The sequence below is a fragment of the Myripristis murdjan genome, chromosome 3 (genome assembly GCF_902150065.1).
Source record: "Myripristis murdjan chromosome 3, fMyrMur1.1, whole genome shotgun sequence".
Lineage (NCBI taxonomy): Eukaryota > Metazoa > Chordata > Actinopteri > Holocentriformes > Holocentridae > Myripristis > Myripristis murdjan.
Genome location: NC_043982.1, coordinates 46572148 through 46587892, shown reverse-complemented (window position 1 = coordinate 46587892; position 15745 = coordinate 46572148). Strand labels below are relative to the sequence as shown.

At 44.2% G+C, this 15745-nt stretch overlaps 1 protein-coding gene across 2 annotated transcripts; it reads right to left on the bottom strand.

The window, feature by feature from the left end:
* Nucleotides 1–6644: 6644 nt before the first annotated feature.
* On the bottom strand, nt 6645–15436 carry gpn1 (GPN-loop GTPase 1). 2 transcript variants are annotated; one of them, XM_030048242.1, is made up of 14 exons: nt 15325–15395; nt 15052–15234; nt 14463–14556; nt 14241–14347; nt 12195–12232; nt 11655–11733; nt 11345–11439; nt 9787–9832; nt 9537–9683; nt 9207–9289; nt 8819–8858; nt 8352–8442; nt 7038–7142; nt 6645–6921 (listed from the first exon to the last, which is right to left on the bottom strand). In XM_030048242.1, exons 1-14 carry the CDS (start codon nt 15385–15387, stop codon nt 6800–6802), a joined length of 1293 nt encoding a protein of 430 aa, XP_029904102.1. In that variant the 5' UTR covers nt 15388–15395; the 3' UTR covers nt 6645–6799. The 2 variants fall into 2 exon arrangements, with proteins under 2 accessions (XP_029904102.1, XP_029904101.1); XM_030048241.1 differs by having other exon boundaries at nt 15052–15436.
* Between the last annotated feature and the right edge of the window lie 309 nt (nt 15437–15745).

Below are 15745 nucleotides of genomic sequence, written 5' to 3'. Positions count from 1 at the left end.
GGTGAATTTACGAGAAAAACTAGTTTTCCACCTCCTCTGTGTGCACGGCTCCACCTGTGCTGCCCCCTGCTGGCCGTGTCTCAGGCCTGCAGCTGATCCCCTCAGCAGATTCTACTCTGACATGGGATTCAGGAACAAGGAGATCCTGCTGATCTGACCCAGAATCACCAGATTGTTTTCTTCTGAAGTCACAGCAACGTCTCTTCAGAGTCCAGATGCTGAGGAGGAGGTTGGGGTTCTGGACTCAGACCAGCAGGATTTCCTTCTGACTGGATCCCACGGGAGGAGGACAAAAACTAGTTTTACTGGATTTTTCTTGGAAGTTTTTGTGACTTTATAATCTCAGAATTTTCAAGTTCTTTTCTCATATATTTTAGAAATTCTAATTTTTCTCTCAGATTATGAACCCCTCCCCCAGCTCCGTAATCTTTTTTCTCTACAATGGCACTGACACGTTGTTGTTTGCTCAGGTGAGGGTCAGGGGTTTAAGTCAATAATAATCAATAATGATAATGTGCTGGTCTGAGCCTGTGGGGCTTCACCTGCAGCAGCGTGGATCACCTGTGTGATGTCACCTGTGTGATGTCACTCAGGTGGACTCTGGGAGCATCCTGCAGGCTGTCAGCTGGCGGCAGACTCAGCAGTTTGTGTCTCGTGTCTTGTGTGATATTTTCTGATGTTCTGTCTTTCTGCTGCGAGCCAGAGAGAGAGGAGGAGGAGGAGGAGGAGAGGAAACAGGAGAGGAAGCCGGAGAGGAGGAGGCGGCGAGGCGCTGGTGAAATGTCAGGAGGTGAGTCAGAGCTGGAGGAGGCAGCAGACGGAGGATGGGCTTTGTGTTTCTGTCAGCTTCTGTCAGCCCGTATGCATAATCAGCTTTATTCTTTCACTCCAGCCACTCGTTTAATGTGTCCGCTGCACAGGACAAACCACTGGGGAACCCTGGACCAGGTGGACCAGGGGCACCAGGGGGACCAGGTGGACCAGGTATATGAGGAATATGAACTGTACAAGGTATATGAAGTGTAAAGGTGTATGAGGTGTGTAAGGTGTACGAGGTGTGTAAGGTGTGTAAGGTGTACGAGGTGTGTAAGGTGCGTGAGGTGTGTAAGGTGTGTAAGGTGTACGAGGTGTGTAAGGTGCATGAGGTGTGTAAGGTGTATGAGGTGTGTAAGGTGTGTAAGGTGCATGAAGTGTGTAAGGTGTGTAAGGTGTGTAAGGTGCATGAGGTGTGTAAGGTGTACGAGCTGTACAAGGTATATGAAGTGTAAAGGTGTGTAAGGTGTATGAGGTGTGTAAGGTGCGTGAGGTGTGTAAGGTGTACGAGGTGTGTAAGGTGCGTGAGGTGTATAAGGTGTGTAAGGTGTATGAGGTGTGTAAGGTGCATGAGGTGTGTATGGTGTGTAAGGTGCATGAGGTGTGTAAGGTGTACGAGCTGTACAAGGTATATGAAGTGTAAAGGTGTGTAAGGTGTATGAGGTGTGTAAGGTGCGTGAGGTGTGTAAGGTGTACGAGGTGTGTAAGGTGCGTGAGGTGTATAAGGTGTGTAAGGTGTATGAGGTGTTTAAGGTGCATGAGGTGTGTAAGGTGTACGAGGTGTGTAAGGTGCATGAGGTGTGTATTGTGTGTAAGATGTATGAGGTGTCTAAGGTGTAAAGGTATATGAGGTGTATAAGGTATATGAGGTGTGTGCGGTGTGTGCAGTGTGTAAGGTGCATGAGGTGTGTAAGGTGTAAAGGTGTGTAAGGTGTAAAGGTGTGTAAGGTGCATGAGGTGTGTAAGGTGTAAAGGTGTGTAAGGTGCATGAGGTGTGTAAGGTGTAAAGGTGTGTAAGGTGTAAAGGTGTGTAAGGTGCATGAGGTGCAAAGGTGTATGAGGTGTGTAAGGTGTAAAGGTGTGTAAGGTGCATGAGGTGTGTAAGGTGTAAAGGTGTGTAAGGTATATGAGGTGTGTTAGGTATATGAGGTGTGTTAGGTGTATGAGGTGTGTAAGGTGTAAAGGTGTGTAAGGTGTATGAGGTGTAAAGGTGTTTAAGGTGAAAAGGTATGTAAGGTGTGAATGCAGAAAGGTATAAATTCCTGCTAGGAGGTGATTTTATCCCCAGAATTCACTTTATTGTTGTTGTCATGTTGTCCCTCACTGTGTTTCTGTCTGTGGAGACTCTCCTGCAGAACTCCAATGATGAAAAATATGATTCTATTCATTATATTTTTCTTGTAATTTATTTTGACTAATTTCTTGCTAACCTGCTCCTCCTCTCCTTTTGTCTTGCATGTTTCTGAGAGGGATCAGGAGAAGCCACACGGCCTGCAGCGCTCTCTCCCATCATGCCTCAGTGCAGGTCAGCTTCCTGTCCTGGGAGCACAGACAGCCCCTCCCCCTCCTCCAGGTCCAGGACTAAACCTCAGCCGAGGGTTGTGTTCTGTGTTGTGTTCTCCACATTAGAGAACAGGCATTCTAACGTTGTGCAGAGCAGAGGACGGAGCTCAGTGCTGCCCCCCGCAGGCCGGGGACGAGCCCGACACGTCTGCCTCCTCCTTCTCCTCCTCCTCCTCACACTGAGCCCAATAACACACACTAACACAGTCTGACACAGCATCGATTATTTTACAGTTTTTCTCCATTGGTTTGGCTCATTTCTTGAAACTGAAATTACGTTCTCAAAACTTCAAGATCATTTGGCAAAACAGTCTTACAGTTCAGCACAACACCATAGATCACTTGCAAAAGCTCATATCTCTCCCAAAACTGTTCACTCATGTGTCAAAATGAAGTTTCCTTCTCATATCAGTAGTCAGTGCCCCCAAAATGCATCGTCCCTTTGGCATTGTGTAAGCACTGCAAGTCAAAATGTTTAGATGTTTTGTCACTATGGCAGAGGACCATTGAAATATCCCTCATGTCTTAGCCCAGTCCGACACTGACAGTGGTTACTGTACTATTTTTTTCTAGCTAACAGAATACAATTGCGTATAAAACTGAAAAAAAAAAAAAAAAAAAAAGGATTTTACGGTAAGAGTAACCTCCAAGGTTTGACATCACACGTTGCACTCATACTGCCAAGGAAATTATAACCATTACAGTTTTTTTCAACTCAGAAACCCTGGTATCAAAACAGTAAATCCATCGGCCTAATGAGAGGCGCTCTTCCCAAAATAACATTTTGTTTGCTTTGCTTCCATGACAAAACATTTCAAACATGCAGCAAAAGCACATTTTGTCTCTGCCCAATACAACTAATCCAGCCACTCACTCACTTCATACTCAACACCAAAATGCAACACACCCTTTTCAGTCTGAGCAGGTTCCACTTTACTTTTTCCTGTGTGGATTGCAGTCATTTTTTTTTTTTTTTTGGCAATTTACATACTTACATATTGTAAAGCAAGTAGCAAAATCCAATATTTCCCTCAAACAACTCAACTTCTGTCCAAATGAGTAGATTCCTTCAATCAGCTCTACTGTGCTGTAACACAGCTGACAGCAGAATACAAAATACAGCTGTCAGTTTGAACAAGGTTCTCCTGTGAGCTGCACATTCAAATGTGAACTTACAGTAAAGAACTGCATCCAAACTCAGAAAGAGTCTGAAATGAAATTTTACTGTATTGATGGAAAAACTGAAATACTGTAATTCACATACAGTATTACACAGAAAAACTCAAAGGAGTTGAAAAAAAAAATAAAGAAAACAATTTACAGGCCCCTTTTTTGTAGGTGCATCCTGATTGATTGGTGAATGGTGATTGGTGGAAAGGGTAGTGATGCAGGTGCACTAGTGATTTCACAGAGATGCAGGTCATTTCTATCAGCTGTGAGCAGATGTTTTGCTTTTGACTACCACAGTGAAGTCAATGGAGTCAGGGCCGTGTAAATGACACATGTGAGAAGTGTTGTGCAAAAGAGCCTGAAAAATGTGTGAATCCAATGAAAAGGTATGAACACATTTACAAAAGAAAACTTCTGCTGTGGTTTGGAGGTGAAGATGACGACAAAGTGGATCCCAGTTTCATTATACTGGAAAAAAATTACTGAAAAAAACTGTAAACAATTTATCAAATGTTCCATGAGGCGATTCATATATGGTATTATTCATGGTATTATGTTCTTGACTAATTCTGACAATTGAACAGACTATTGTGCATGTGATGACTTATACAATGAAATGATGCTGACATGTTTTGGAGAGAACAACCTTAGACATCAGACTGAGAACCCAACAGTCAGTTTAGATCAACAAGATCTATTCACTTGGAAACTGTGCTAACTGTAGGCTAACTGTAGGCTAACTGTACTTAATCATTTGCAAAGATGTACTGAGACATTGAGACATGTACTAAGACATTTGCAATTTCATGAAATGAATGAGAAGTTCCAGTAGGTTTTGAACAATTGCTAAGAGGTTTGGAGTTTTGTCCATGTTATTTTGAGAATGTCATTTCAGTTTCAAGAAATGAGCCAAACCAACGGAGAAAAACTGTAAAATACAGGATAAAATAAGAAAGACTAAAACAAAACACAATACAATAAAATACAGTATAAACTGAAATACTGTGTAAAATAGAGGATCAAATAAAATAAAATACACTGAAACAGTACAACTGTGTGCATGAGGGAGAGTGAAGACAGACAGAGTGAGCGCTGGCTCTCCTCACTGAAAGGCTGAATGATGCAGCTCCTCCTCCTCATCCTCCTCCTCCTCTTCCTCTGGGCTGGCGGCGGCTGAGCGTGGGCAAGGCGAGCGAGGCAGCGTGACAGCCGGCGCTCCGGGGGCGGCGTCACGCTCGGGGCCGCAGACCGAGCGGAGGCCTCACACACTTCCCGTCTCACACCTCACCTGTCTGCCTGCTCGACAGCGAACACCTGAAGCCCTCCGAGTGAATTCAGGAGTTTCACTGGATACACCTGCTGGCATCTTGTGGCCGTTGCTAGGGGCAACCAGTGTGTCTGCTGCCTCCGTGTGTGAGCCTGTGATGATGCACCATCTGCACCACAGATACTACACACTGTGCTTCATTCAGTTTTACTGTTTGTTTCAGGGTGAGGGTGTGCAGAGCGGCTCTGCTGGCTTCAGGTTTGGTTGGAGCTTCACGAGGCTTCACTGCTCGATCTGTGAAGGATTTGAATCTGAATCACTTCTTGGTTCTTTGACATGAAAAAAGTAAAAAGGAAAACATTTTTCTTGAGATTTCTTCTCATAAATTTACCATTTTAACATTTTTTTTTTTTTTTTGGTCATAAATCTGACTTTAACCTCAGAAAAGTTTTACCTGAACCTGAACCATCCAGACAGCTCAACACAACCTGCCTGAAATCTGATCCAGCTTCACTGATCTGACCTCAAATTCATCTTTTTAATAAACATCAATACAGTTTTGGTTCATTTATTAACAATTTAAACTTATTTTTTAAAATTGTTTGTTAAATTTTAAGGGTTTTTTCTCTAATTTTTGGGTCATATTCAAAAAAATTGAAGTTCATTAAACATTTGTTTCTAACACTGCAAATCCCAAATGTTTGTATAGTCAACTGCTATTTAGTGCTGAGACACTACTCTCTGCCTGCTCTACAGGACGTGCAGCCAGAGGCCCATTCACAAGTCCTCAATGAAGAACTAAACCACAACATGGCACAATAATGTGCAGAGGCACGGCTGAATGGAAAACACTCAGATAACTAAAGCTTTAAAAAACAAGTGAAGCACCGCCTCAGGCCTTCAGCTGTGGACTCAGTGTGCTCTCACTGTAATGAAATCACATTGAATATGTCATGACTTTTTAGGAATATGAATTTTAACGGTTTTTATTGTTTTTGCTTTCAATTTGGTGTAACTGTTTTGTATGTAAACGTATTTGTTGTTGTTGTTGTTTATGTGTGGACCCTCACATCAGCGCCTGGGATCCAATCAAACCTCCAGTCTGCAGTTAAGCTTTTCTTCTAACAACCACAAGGAATCCTTACCGCTTTTTTTTTTTTTTTTAATTATTATTATTATTATTTTTTTTAAATTTATCTATTTTATTTATTTATTTATTTTTATTTCAGGCTTATCATTAGTGACATTATTTATTAGGGGTGTGGGACTTTTATGATTTAACTCTGATTATCAGGTATCCAATTTGATTTAAAATTGATTTGTAATTTGGAATGATTCCCCATTACAAATGGATAATTGTTACAAGTAAATGGAAAGGAGACGCTATTGTTGTGTCCCTTTTTTTTTTTTTCTTCTTTTTTAACCACCCCTATTAATTATGGGTTAGCTTTATTCTTAATTCTCTACCTTGTGTTCTTAAATTGTTTTTCAATGCCCTCGCTTTTTTTTTTTATTATTATTTATTTTAATTATTTCTTTTATTATTTCTTTTGTTTTGTTTGTATGGTTGGTTGTTTATTTTATCTCCCTGAGCCTCTGTATTATTCACTCATGTTTCCTTTGTTATTCAAATTGAAAATGAAAATAAAATTTTGATCAAAAAAAAAAAAACAAAAAAACAAAACCTCCAGGTCTGACACTGGAATTCTCTATAAATGAATGTCAACTGATCTGTATTGGTATTGATATTCAATAATGATCACTGATCACTGATATTGACAGGGTGATCTCTGATGATAATCCAAAACATCTTGTGTTTTTTTTTTTTTTTTTATTTGTGATTTTCAGGAAGTTCCTCAGAAACTTGATCCACCAGTTCAGAAAAAGCAACACAAAAGATATAAAAATATAGTTTTCAGCATCAGTCTCTGACTCCACCCCTCCGTGTCATCGTGATGTCACATCCCCCCGTGGAGGGGTCAGGGGTCAGGGGTCGGGGGTCGAGGGTCCCTCGGGCGCCGCCGACTTCCTGTTTCGAACCCGAACCACTTCCTTCCTGTCTCTGAGGAAGTTCCCGAAGGCCTGGCTCTCTCTGCTCTCCTCGGTCACTGCAAACACACACACACACACACACACACACACACACACACAGAGTCAGAGTGCAGCCTCACACACACACACACACACACACACACACACGCAGACGGTGAGTTTGCGTTCTCACCGCTGTGGTCGATGTCGTCCGTGTCGCTGTCCTCTTCCTCCTCCTCTTCCTCGGGGTTTCCTCGGGTCAGGATGAAGTCGCTGGGTCCGGCCACGCCCACTTCCTCTGCGGACAGGAAGTGACATCACTGAGCAGCTGATCCGCTTTTACACCAGGAGCAACAACGTCCAAACCAAACCACAGCAATACATCTGAAGACACACACACACACACACACACACACAGGCCCAATCCCAATGTCCACCCTCACACACTCACTGACTTTGAGGCGCGCTCCCGCTCAGTCCGTGAGGGCTTAGGGTTGTCCCATTGACAAATCATGAAGTGCGTGAGGGATCTCTCGCGGACTTTTTGAGCCCTTAATGCACCCTTTCCGTAAGTGGGCATCTCTGCAGACTTAGCGTAAGGGAATTACCCATAGTTCATTGCATTGTGACGGATGACATGAATCCCCTGGGGAAACCAGCTGGCGGCCGCTATAAGAGCGAAGTGAAACGAGCGAATTTGTAAACAATCCAATTCAATCCAATCCACTTTATTTATAAAGCACAATTTTAACAAACAAGGTTTTCCGAAGTGCTGCACAAGATAACACACCACAGGATAACACAATAGAAGCTGAATAAAAAGGTAAAATACACAATAGGATAACACGATAAATTAAGATAAGATCAAATAAAATAAGATAAAATAATAATAATAATAAGAAGAAGAAGAAGAAAAGATAATATAAAATACTAAAATAAAATAAAATAATAATACAATTAAATTAAATAGAATAAAATAATGTAAAATGCCCACACAGCATATAAAGAAAAAAACATGCACACATAAAATCATAAATCATATATCCTACATGGTATCCCAAAAAAAAAAAAAAAAAGTTCTCATGTGAGTATAATATTTTATATAAGATGGCCTTCAGAAACTAAGGAAATAAGCAGATAGGCAATGCATAGGCTATTTGTTTTTTTTTTTTTTTTTTTTATCTCTTGGCAAACTCATCAATGCCTTTTGTGAGAGTAGATCATTTTTTAATGCTGTTTTCACAACTCCTCAAAAATACCAAGCAAAAAACGTAAAATAAAAAGTCCCAAAGCTGCGATTGTGAGAAACATGATGCATTGCTGTTGACAACCAAACAAAGGGGCTGTCCCATTCCCTTTTTACTACTTCAGCCCCTTGCAGCCTCACACACTCAGTCACTTTGCAGGTGCAGCTACTTAAGTCAGTGAGGGCTCAGGGCTCAGGGCTTAGGGAGGAGATTGAGATTCAGGCACACACTGGGATGTCTCCTGTAGCTCCCCCACTCACCTGCAGGTGGCGCCGTCTGCATGCTCACAGCTCCCATGTCCCTCTTGAGGCGGTCGAGCTGCTGCTGCTGCTTCCTGCTCTGAGCCTCTGCCTGCACACACACACACACACACACACACACACACAGGTCAGACACACACATATATACACACACACACACACACACACAGATCAGATACACACATACACACACACACACACACACAGATCAGACACACAGATCAGACACACACACACACAGGTCAGACACACACACACACACACACACAGATCAGACAGAAAAACACATACATACACACACACACACACACACACAGGTCAGATACACACATATATATACACACACACACAGGTCAGACATACACACACACACACACACACACACACACACACACACACACACACAGAGGTCAGACATACACACACACACACACACACACACACACACACACACACACACAGCTCACCAGCTCTCGGTGCAGCCTCTCGTACTCGGGTCTGTAGTCTCTGAGGAGGAGCAGAATTCAGTCACAGGAAGAATCTGATCTCAGGTCAGATCAATACGATCGATCAGCTTTCAAAACTGAACCAGGATCAATAATCTGACCTGAGTAAAACCTCCAGGACACGTTCACACAAAACACATTCTGTCACCAGCCACGGCTTGGCCCCGCCCCCACCCATCAGGCCACACCCCGCCTCCCGCAGGCCCCGCCCCCTCCCCATCAGGTCACGCCCAGCCCCTATCAGGCCACGCCCCCATCCATCAGGCCGCACCCCCGCCTCCCGCAGGCCACACCCACACCCCATCAGGCCACGCCCCCACCCATCAGGCCACGCCCCCAGCAGACTCACGTCTCGTACTCCTTGGCGGCGTCCTCCACCTGGACGAACAGCTCGTCCAATCCGCTGCCGGTCACCGCGGACACACCCACCACCTGCACACACAGTGACACGGTGACCTCTGACCTCTGACCTCAGAGCAGACCCTCCACAGGGAAAAATTAAAAACATTCATTTATGATTTTTTTAAGTTTAATAAACGACTCGACTTCCTGATGTCACTGAGAATCTGTGAAAAGGCAAATGTGCAGCGTGACCCTGAACACACCGCGCTCCACGCCTCGCAGGGCGCCTCGCAGGGCGCCTCGCAGGGCGGCGTGTGCGGGCCGCGTGGCCGCTCACCCGCAGGTTGGCGTAGAACTCGTCCAGCACCAGGCTCATGGAGCGCGTCAGGTTGCTGACGTAGGACGTCTCCTGGTTCAGGGCGTCCTGGAACGCCTCGAAGTCCTGCATCCACTCCACGGCGAAGCTGTGCTCGATGATGTCAGTCTGCACGACAGGAAGCAGCTCAGGACCACGCCCCTTTAACGGCACCTCGTAATGTGTGTGTGTGTGTGTGTGAGTGTGTGTGTGTGTGTGTGTGTGTGCTGACCTTGTTCATGACCACGATGAAGGGCAGCTTGGTTTTGTACAGAATGCTGCAGACAGAAAAGTCAGGCTGTGAAGGTGAACAAATCAAACACACACACAGCGCCCCCTGCTGGCTTCACACGTGGAAAAATGAGCAAATTAGCAAAAACAATTTATAAAAAATAAATGAAAAAAAACAAAACAAAAAAAAAACAGGAACATTAGTGAAAAAACAGAAAATCTAAACTAAATAAAAAATAAATAATACTTAAATAAATAAATAAAAGCTAAAATATTATTGTAAGAAAAACATATTTCTAATAATTATAATGATCTATTTATTTGATGTTGGATCGGAAGTCTTGTGTTTAAACTATTTCTCATTTTGCTGAGGACCCCCTGGGAGACCCTCGAGGACCCCTGGAGGACCCCGGGCCCTGCTTTGGAAACCCCTGAGCTATGACACGTCACCAGGAAGAAAAATATCCTGGAAAGGCCAAGTATGTTTCCTGTTTCCTGTTTTCAGTGTTTGAGCGAGCCGAGCGCCCGCAGCACAGCAGACCGGCTGAAAACTGGAAGGTGCCACGCGGCGCCGTTTACACTCCGCCGAGCTTCTTCTTCTTCTGTGAACGCGACGCAGCTCCGGTGCGTTTCAGGGTCTGGCGTCAGGCGTCGCCGTGCTCGTGCACAGACACAACATGAACCTGCTGAGCGAGAACGAGGACGACCGCACACGGAAACTTCTGGAAAACATTTACCTTCAACACGTGTGTGTGAGTGTGTGTGTGTGTGTGAGTGTGAGTGTGTGTGTGTGTGTGTGTGTGTGTGTGTGTTCCACCAGGTTCTGGTTCTGCTGGTCCACCTGAGCAGGATCCAGTTCGCTTCATTTACAAAGGACTTTAATGTGAAAAGACACTGTGACTCACAGGGCTTCTCACTGTTCACTCTCTGGGCTTTTATTGTGAAAAACCTCTGATGTCAAAATGCAGACACGGCGGGCCTGAATTTAATACGCATGATTATTGAATAATAATAATTTAATTTTAATTTGCCTGAATATTGAATTGAATATTTAATTTTTCTGAATTTTTAACTTAATATTTAATGTTAATTTGTTACAATATTTAACATTTAATATAACACATTTAGATACTGAATTTAATATTTAATTTGAACTTGTTTGAATACTGTAGTTAATACTTTATTTAATTTGTTTGAATATTGAATTTAATATTTAATTTTAATTTGTTACAATATTTCACTTAACATTTAATTTAATTTGTTTGGCAACTGAATTTAATATTTTATTTATTTGGATATTGACTTAAATGTTAAATATAATTTGAAAACTGAAGTTTATTTTTGTTTACGTTTGTTTGAATATTTGATTTATTTTTTAACTGAACATGACTGAATAATTCATTTAATTTTGAATTTAATTTGTTTGGCTACTTTAATATCTTTCATGAGCTCTGATGGAAACGTTTTTCACTGAAACCAAACTGAACTGATCCGTCACCATGGAAACAGACAGGAAGTGACATCATGCGGCAGACAGGAAGTGATGTGGTGTGGCTGACCTGCAGGCGTACAGCATGTTGGACATGAAGGTGACGGGGTTCACACTGCGAGACGTGTCCATCACATACACAACCACACAGGGGAAGGAGGAGGCCTGCACACACACACACACACACACACACACACACACACACACACACACACACACAGAGTGAGAGTTAATTCAATTTATTTATGTTGCACATTTCAGACACACAAAAAATAAAGATTAAAAAAATCAAACTGGACATAACACACACACTCACACACACACACACACACACACACACACACACACACACACACACACACACACACACACACACTGACCAGGGCCTCGGTGATGATGGTCCCGGAGGCCGACCAGGTGAACACCTCGATCTGCCCCGGCGTGTCGATCAGCACGAACCTGACGGGTCAAAGGTCAGAGGTCAGAGGTCACAGCCAATCAGCACACAGCCTCCTGATCACAGATAATCAATGGCTTTGTTTTGATCACTTCACACACGGACCCGCAATATATCCAAAATGCATAAACACATTTTAATAATATCCTACATAATAATATTTGCTGTTATCTTTATCATTTCATTTTAACACTCCTGTTATTTTTCTTTTCTTTTCTTTTCCACTCCTGTTACCTTTTGTATTGATTTTGGTTAATATTCCTGATATTTCTATTGATTTTCTTTAACACCTGTTATCTTGGTGATGTAGTGACGTGACTGTCGTGCGCTCACACTGTTTGATCACGTCTTCATAACAATCAGCATATCATCCAAACTCAGACCTGATCAACTCTGTTGGAAATAAAGTTTCATGTTTGTGTGTGTGTGTGTGTGTGTGTGTGTGTGTGTGTGTGTGACTGACCGGTGGTTGTGCTGCTTCTTCTCGATGAACTTCATCACCTGAGAGGAGAGAGAGCAGACGGATCAGGATCAATACTGACGATCAGCAGGGTATTGATATGTGATCACATCAAAACAGATCGATATCAGATCAATATCAGAGATGGCAACTAAAGAAGCTGAAAATCCTCCTGTCTCTACTGGAGTTCTCAAATTCTGCCCGAACCCGACCCTACCCGACATTTTCGGGTAGGGTCGGGGCGGGGGGGTCAGCAGAAGATGTGCGGGGATGTTAGTGCCTGCCGAGCGGGTTAAGATTTACACAGGGTATATGCAGGAATCTTGAAGTTAATTTTAATACCTTTTTAAGACTTTTTAAAGACCTTTCCAATATTTTTTAACACCTCACCGCCACTTCAACCTGTAACCATTTACATCAGAAATATTTTTAACTTAACAGTTAAAAAAAATTCAGTTAGTTAATTCCCACTGACACAATGCTTATCTTCTTCTTGCATAATCTGGCGCTCTCAGAGACAAATTACGAACGCACCCACGATAGCCTGGTTTTTTATGTACCTGTTCATCTTTGTTTTTTAATAAAAATGATTAAATTCACACACTTTTACGATGTTTTTGGGACTCAAACTCTTGGACAGCTAATTCAGAAAAAATACTTTCAAAATTTAAGACTTTATAAAGTCGTGATGAGACTTTTTAATACTTTTTAAGGGTCTTAATTTTCCCAAAATTGATTTATCACCTTTTAATACTTTTCAAGACCCCGCGGATACCCTGTTCCAACACATCCAGGTTTTTAATAATTAGTCAGTAAACTCAGCATTGTCTGAGGCAGGCTGGAAAACATGCACTTTCATTTACGGTTAAAAACATTTCGCCGTGTGTTTCAGCTTCTGTTAAACTAACGGAGCTGCGGCGGCTTTCGGTCTCAGCTTTCAAAATAAAACCTTTGTTATTGTGCGCTTCTCATTATTATTAACAAACAAAGTTGGGGCTTGTAAATTACGGGAGATTCCCGGGAGAAAAGACAAAACGGGAGGGCGGCAGGAGATGAGTCTAAAATACGGGAGAAACCTGGGAAAAACGGGAGTGTTGGCAGCTATGGACAGATACTGCGACAAATCCCCCCCACAATCTGACAGAAATTACTGACCTGGAGCATTGTGGGAGATAGGGTTAAAAATTGGGAGAGTTGGCAAGTATGCTGCTAGAATTTGAGCCACCGGCGCTGCTAAATAATGGCGAATTTTAGTCGGGGAGCCAAAGTCTCAATAAATTGGGTTGAACCTGACATGGTCTGCCATACTTTTTATTTGTGTTTTTTCTGTTAACTTTGATCCTAAGAAACAATAATTGGAGGGTCTGCTCTGCTGGAAATATCGCGAAAAAAAATTGTGGCCATTTTATTGTATGCACCCTGTATTTTTTATCAGAAAAATGTTAAAAACGATTTTTTCCCTCAAATCCTCAGTGGGTTGGGTAGGCTGTCAATAAATGCATTCCCAGATACACAGAACACATGTGCTGACAACATCCACAGAAAAAATAACTCTGAAAACACATTTCCAATTATTGGTCCTTAGGGTCAAAGTTAATAGAAAACACACAAATAAAAAGTATGGCAGACCATGTCAGGTTCAACCCGATTTATTGAGCTTTTGAGACTTTGGCTCCCCGACTATTTGGCAATCGTTTTTTTTTTTTTTTCCTCTCTTTTCTTTTTTTTCGGGCTTTATCAGGCTGTTGGGCCTAAAGTTCGGCTAATTAGTCGGGTAGGGTCGGACCTCGGGCTGTCCCAGATGAGAACTCTAGTCTCTACAGACTAACGGGGCTGATTGGCCGCCCCTCCCCCAGCTGACAGCCAGGCTCAGGCTGCGGTGCATTCAGGGACCCTCAGACAGAACTGATCTGGAAACACTCGGCTTCTCCAGCACCTGCAGCTCCCCAACATAAAAGTTACTGCCTGGCGATGGCAGCAACACGCCGCAGGAGGCAGGACGAACAGCTGACATCAGCGCGATGATGTCACGATGAGGTCACAGGTTACCTGGTCGAAGCGCGTGGCGAACAGGTTGAGCGATGTCACGATGCCGCCGTTGGGGCCCAGGCCGTACTGCTTCATCACCTCCTTGTAGTTCACCGTGTCCCGGATATCTGAGAGAGACACACACCGATGAAAACACACACACACACACACACACACACACACACACACACACACACACACTGTGACATCAGTCGCTGTGCATGCTGGGAGCTGCAGCCTCACCGATGTTGGCGGGGAAGGGGACCTCGTGCACGGCGGGGTCCAGGTTGATGACGTACGGAGGAAACTTCTTACTGTGGAGGTGAGCTGTGAGTCTCTGAAACACACACACACACACACACACACACACACACACACACACACAGACAGGTGAGCTTCACAGAGTCAGGTACCATGTAACCAAGCCCAAGTTTAAGTTACCAAGGTAACGTACCCACAGTCTAGGTTACCTCTCTTTCTAGAACTGTGTGTGTGTGTGTATGTGTGTGTGTGTGTGTGTGTGTGTGTGTGTTGGCAGTTAGCTGTGCACACACACGACACAGAAAGAAGCCGAGGGTCTGCTGGACGGTCACAGGAGGTGACGTCATGTTGTCGCGTGTTTGTTTGTTTACCGATAAACAGGATGACGTCACAGTGCCTGAACTCTGAACTCAGCTTGGTGCGCAGCTCCGCGTGCTAACACGGTTAGCCTCTGTTCAGTGTGTGTGTGTGTGTGTGTGTGTGTGTGTGTGTGTGTGTGTGTGTGTGTGTGTGTGTGTAAAGGCTCGTGTTAGCCCAGCAGGCTCTAGCCGCGGTGTGTTAGCCTCCTCACCTGGACGAAGGTGGTCTTCCCGGATCCCGCCATGCCCAGCACGATCAGACACACCGGGCTCCGCTGCTCGGCCCGCCCGGGGGAGGCTGCGCCCTGAGCCGGGCTCCGCTGCTCGGCCCGCCCGGGCGAGGCTGCGCCCTGAGCCGGGCTCCGCTGCTCGGCCCGCCCGGGGGAGGCTGCGCCCTGAGCCGGGCTCTGCTGCTCGGCCCGCCCGGGGGAGGCTGCGCCCTGAGCCGGGCTCCGCTGCTCGGCCCGCCCGGGGGAGGCTGCGCCCTGAGCCGGGCTCTGCTGCTCCTCTGTCACCGCCTCAGCTCCTGCACCGCCCGCCGCCGCCATGCTGCTCCACAACACAGACCAACGGACTGCCGCAAACCGGCCGGGACTGTCGCAAAATGTGGCACTGTGAGGAGGCAGTGCTGCGGACGAGCCGGCGGAGGGGCGGGGCACGGTTATTCCTCTTCGAGTTTTTTTTTCTGCATTTGGCTGCAGAGTCAAGATCTTTTTTTTTTTTTTTTTTTTTCTCGTTTCCCGCATCTTGGCGTTTGCAGTTGTGTTTGTTACAAATAAACTAGGCAAAAAAAGTTCTGCACCGCTTTTTCAGTCTATAATTTCTCCCCTTTATTTATACCCAATAGTGTTGTATCTTATACCGTTGTAAAGCCTGACTCGTCCTCTTTCCATTGAGATACAACTT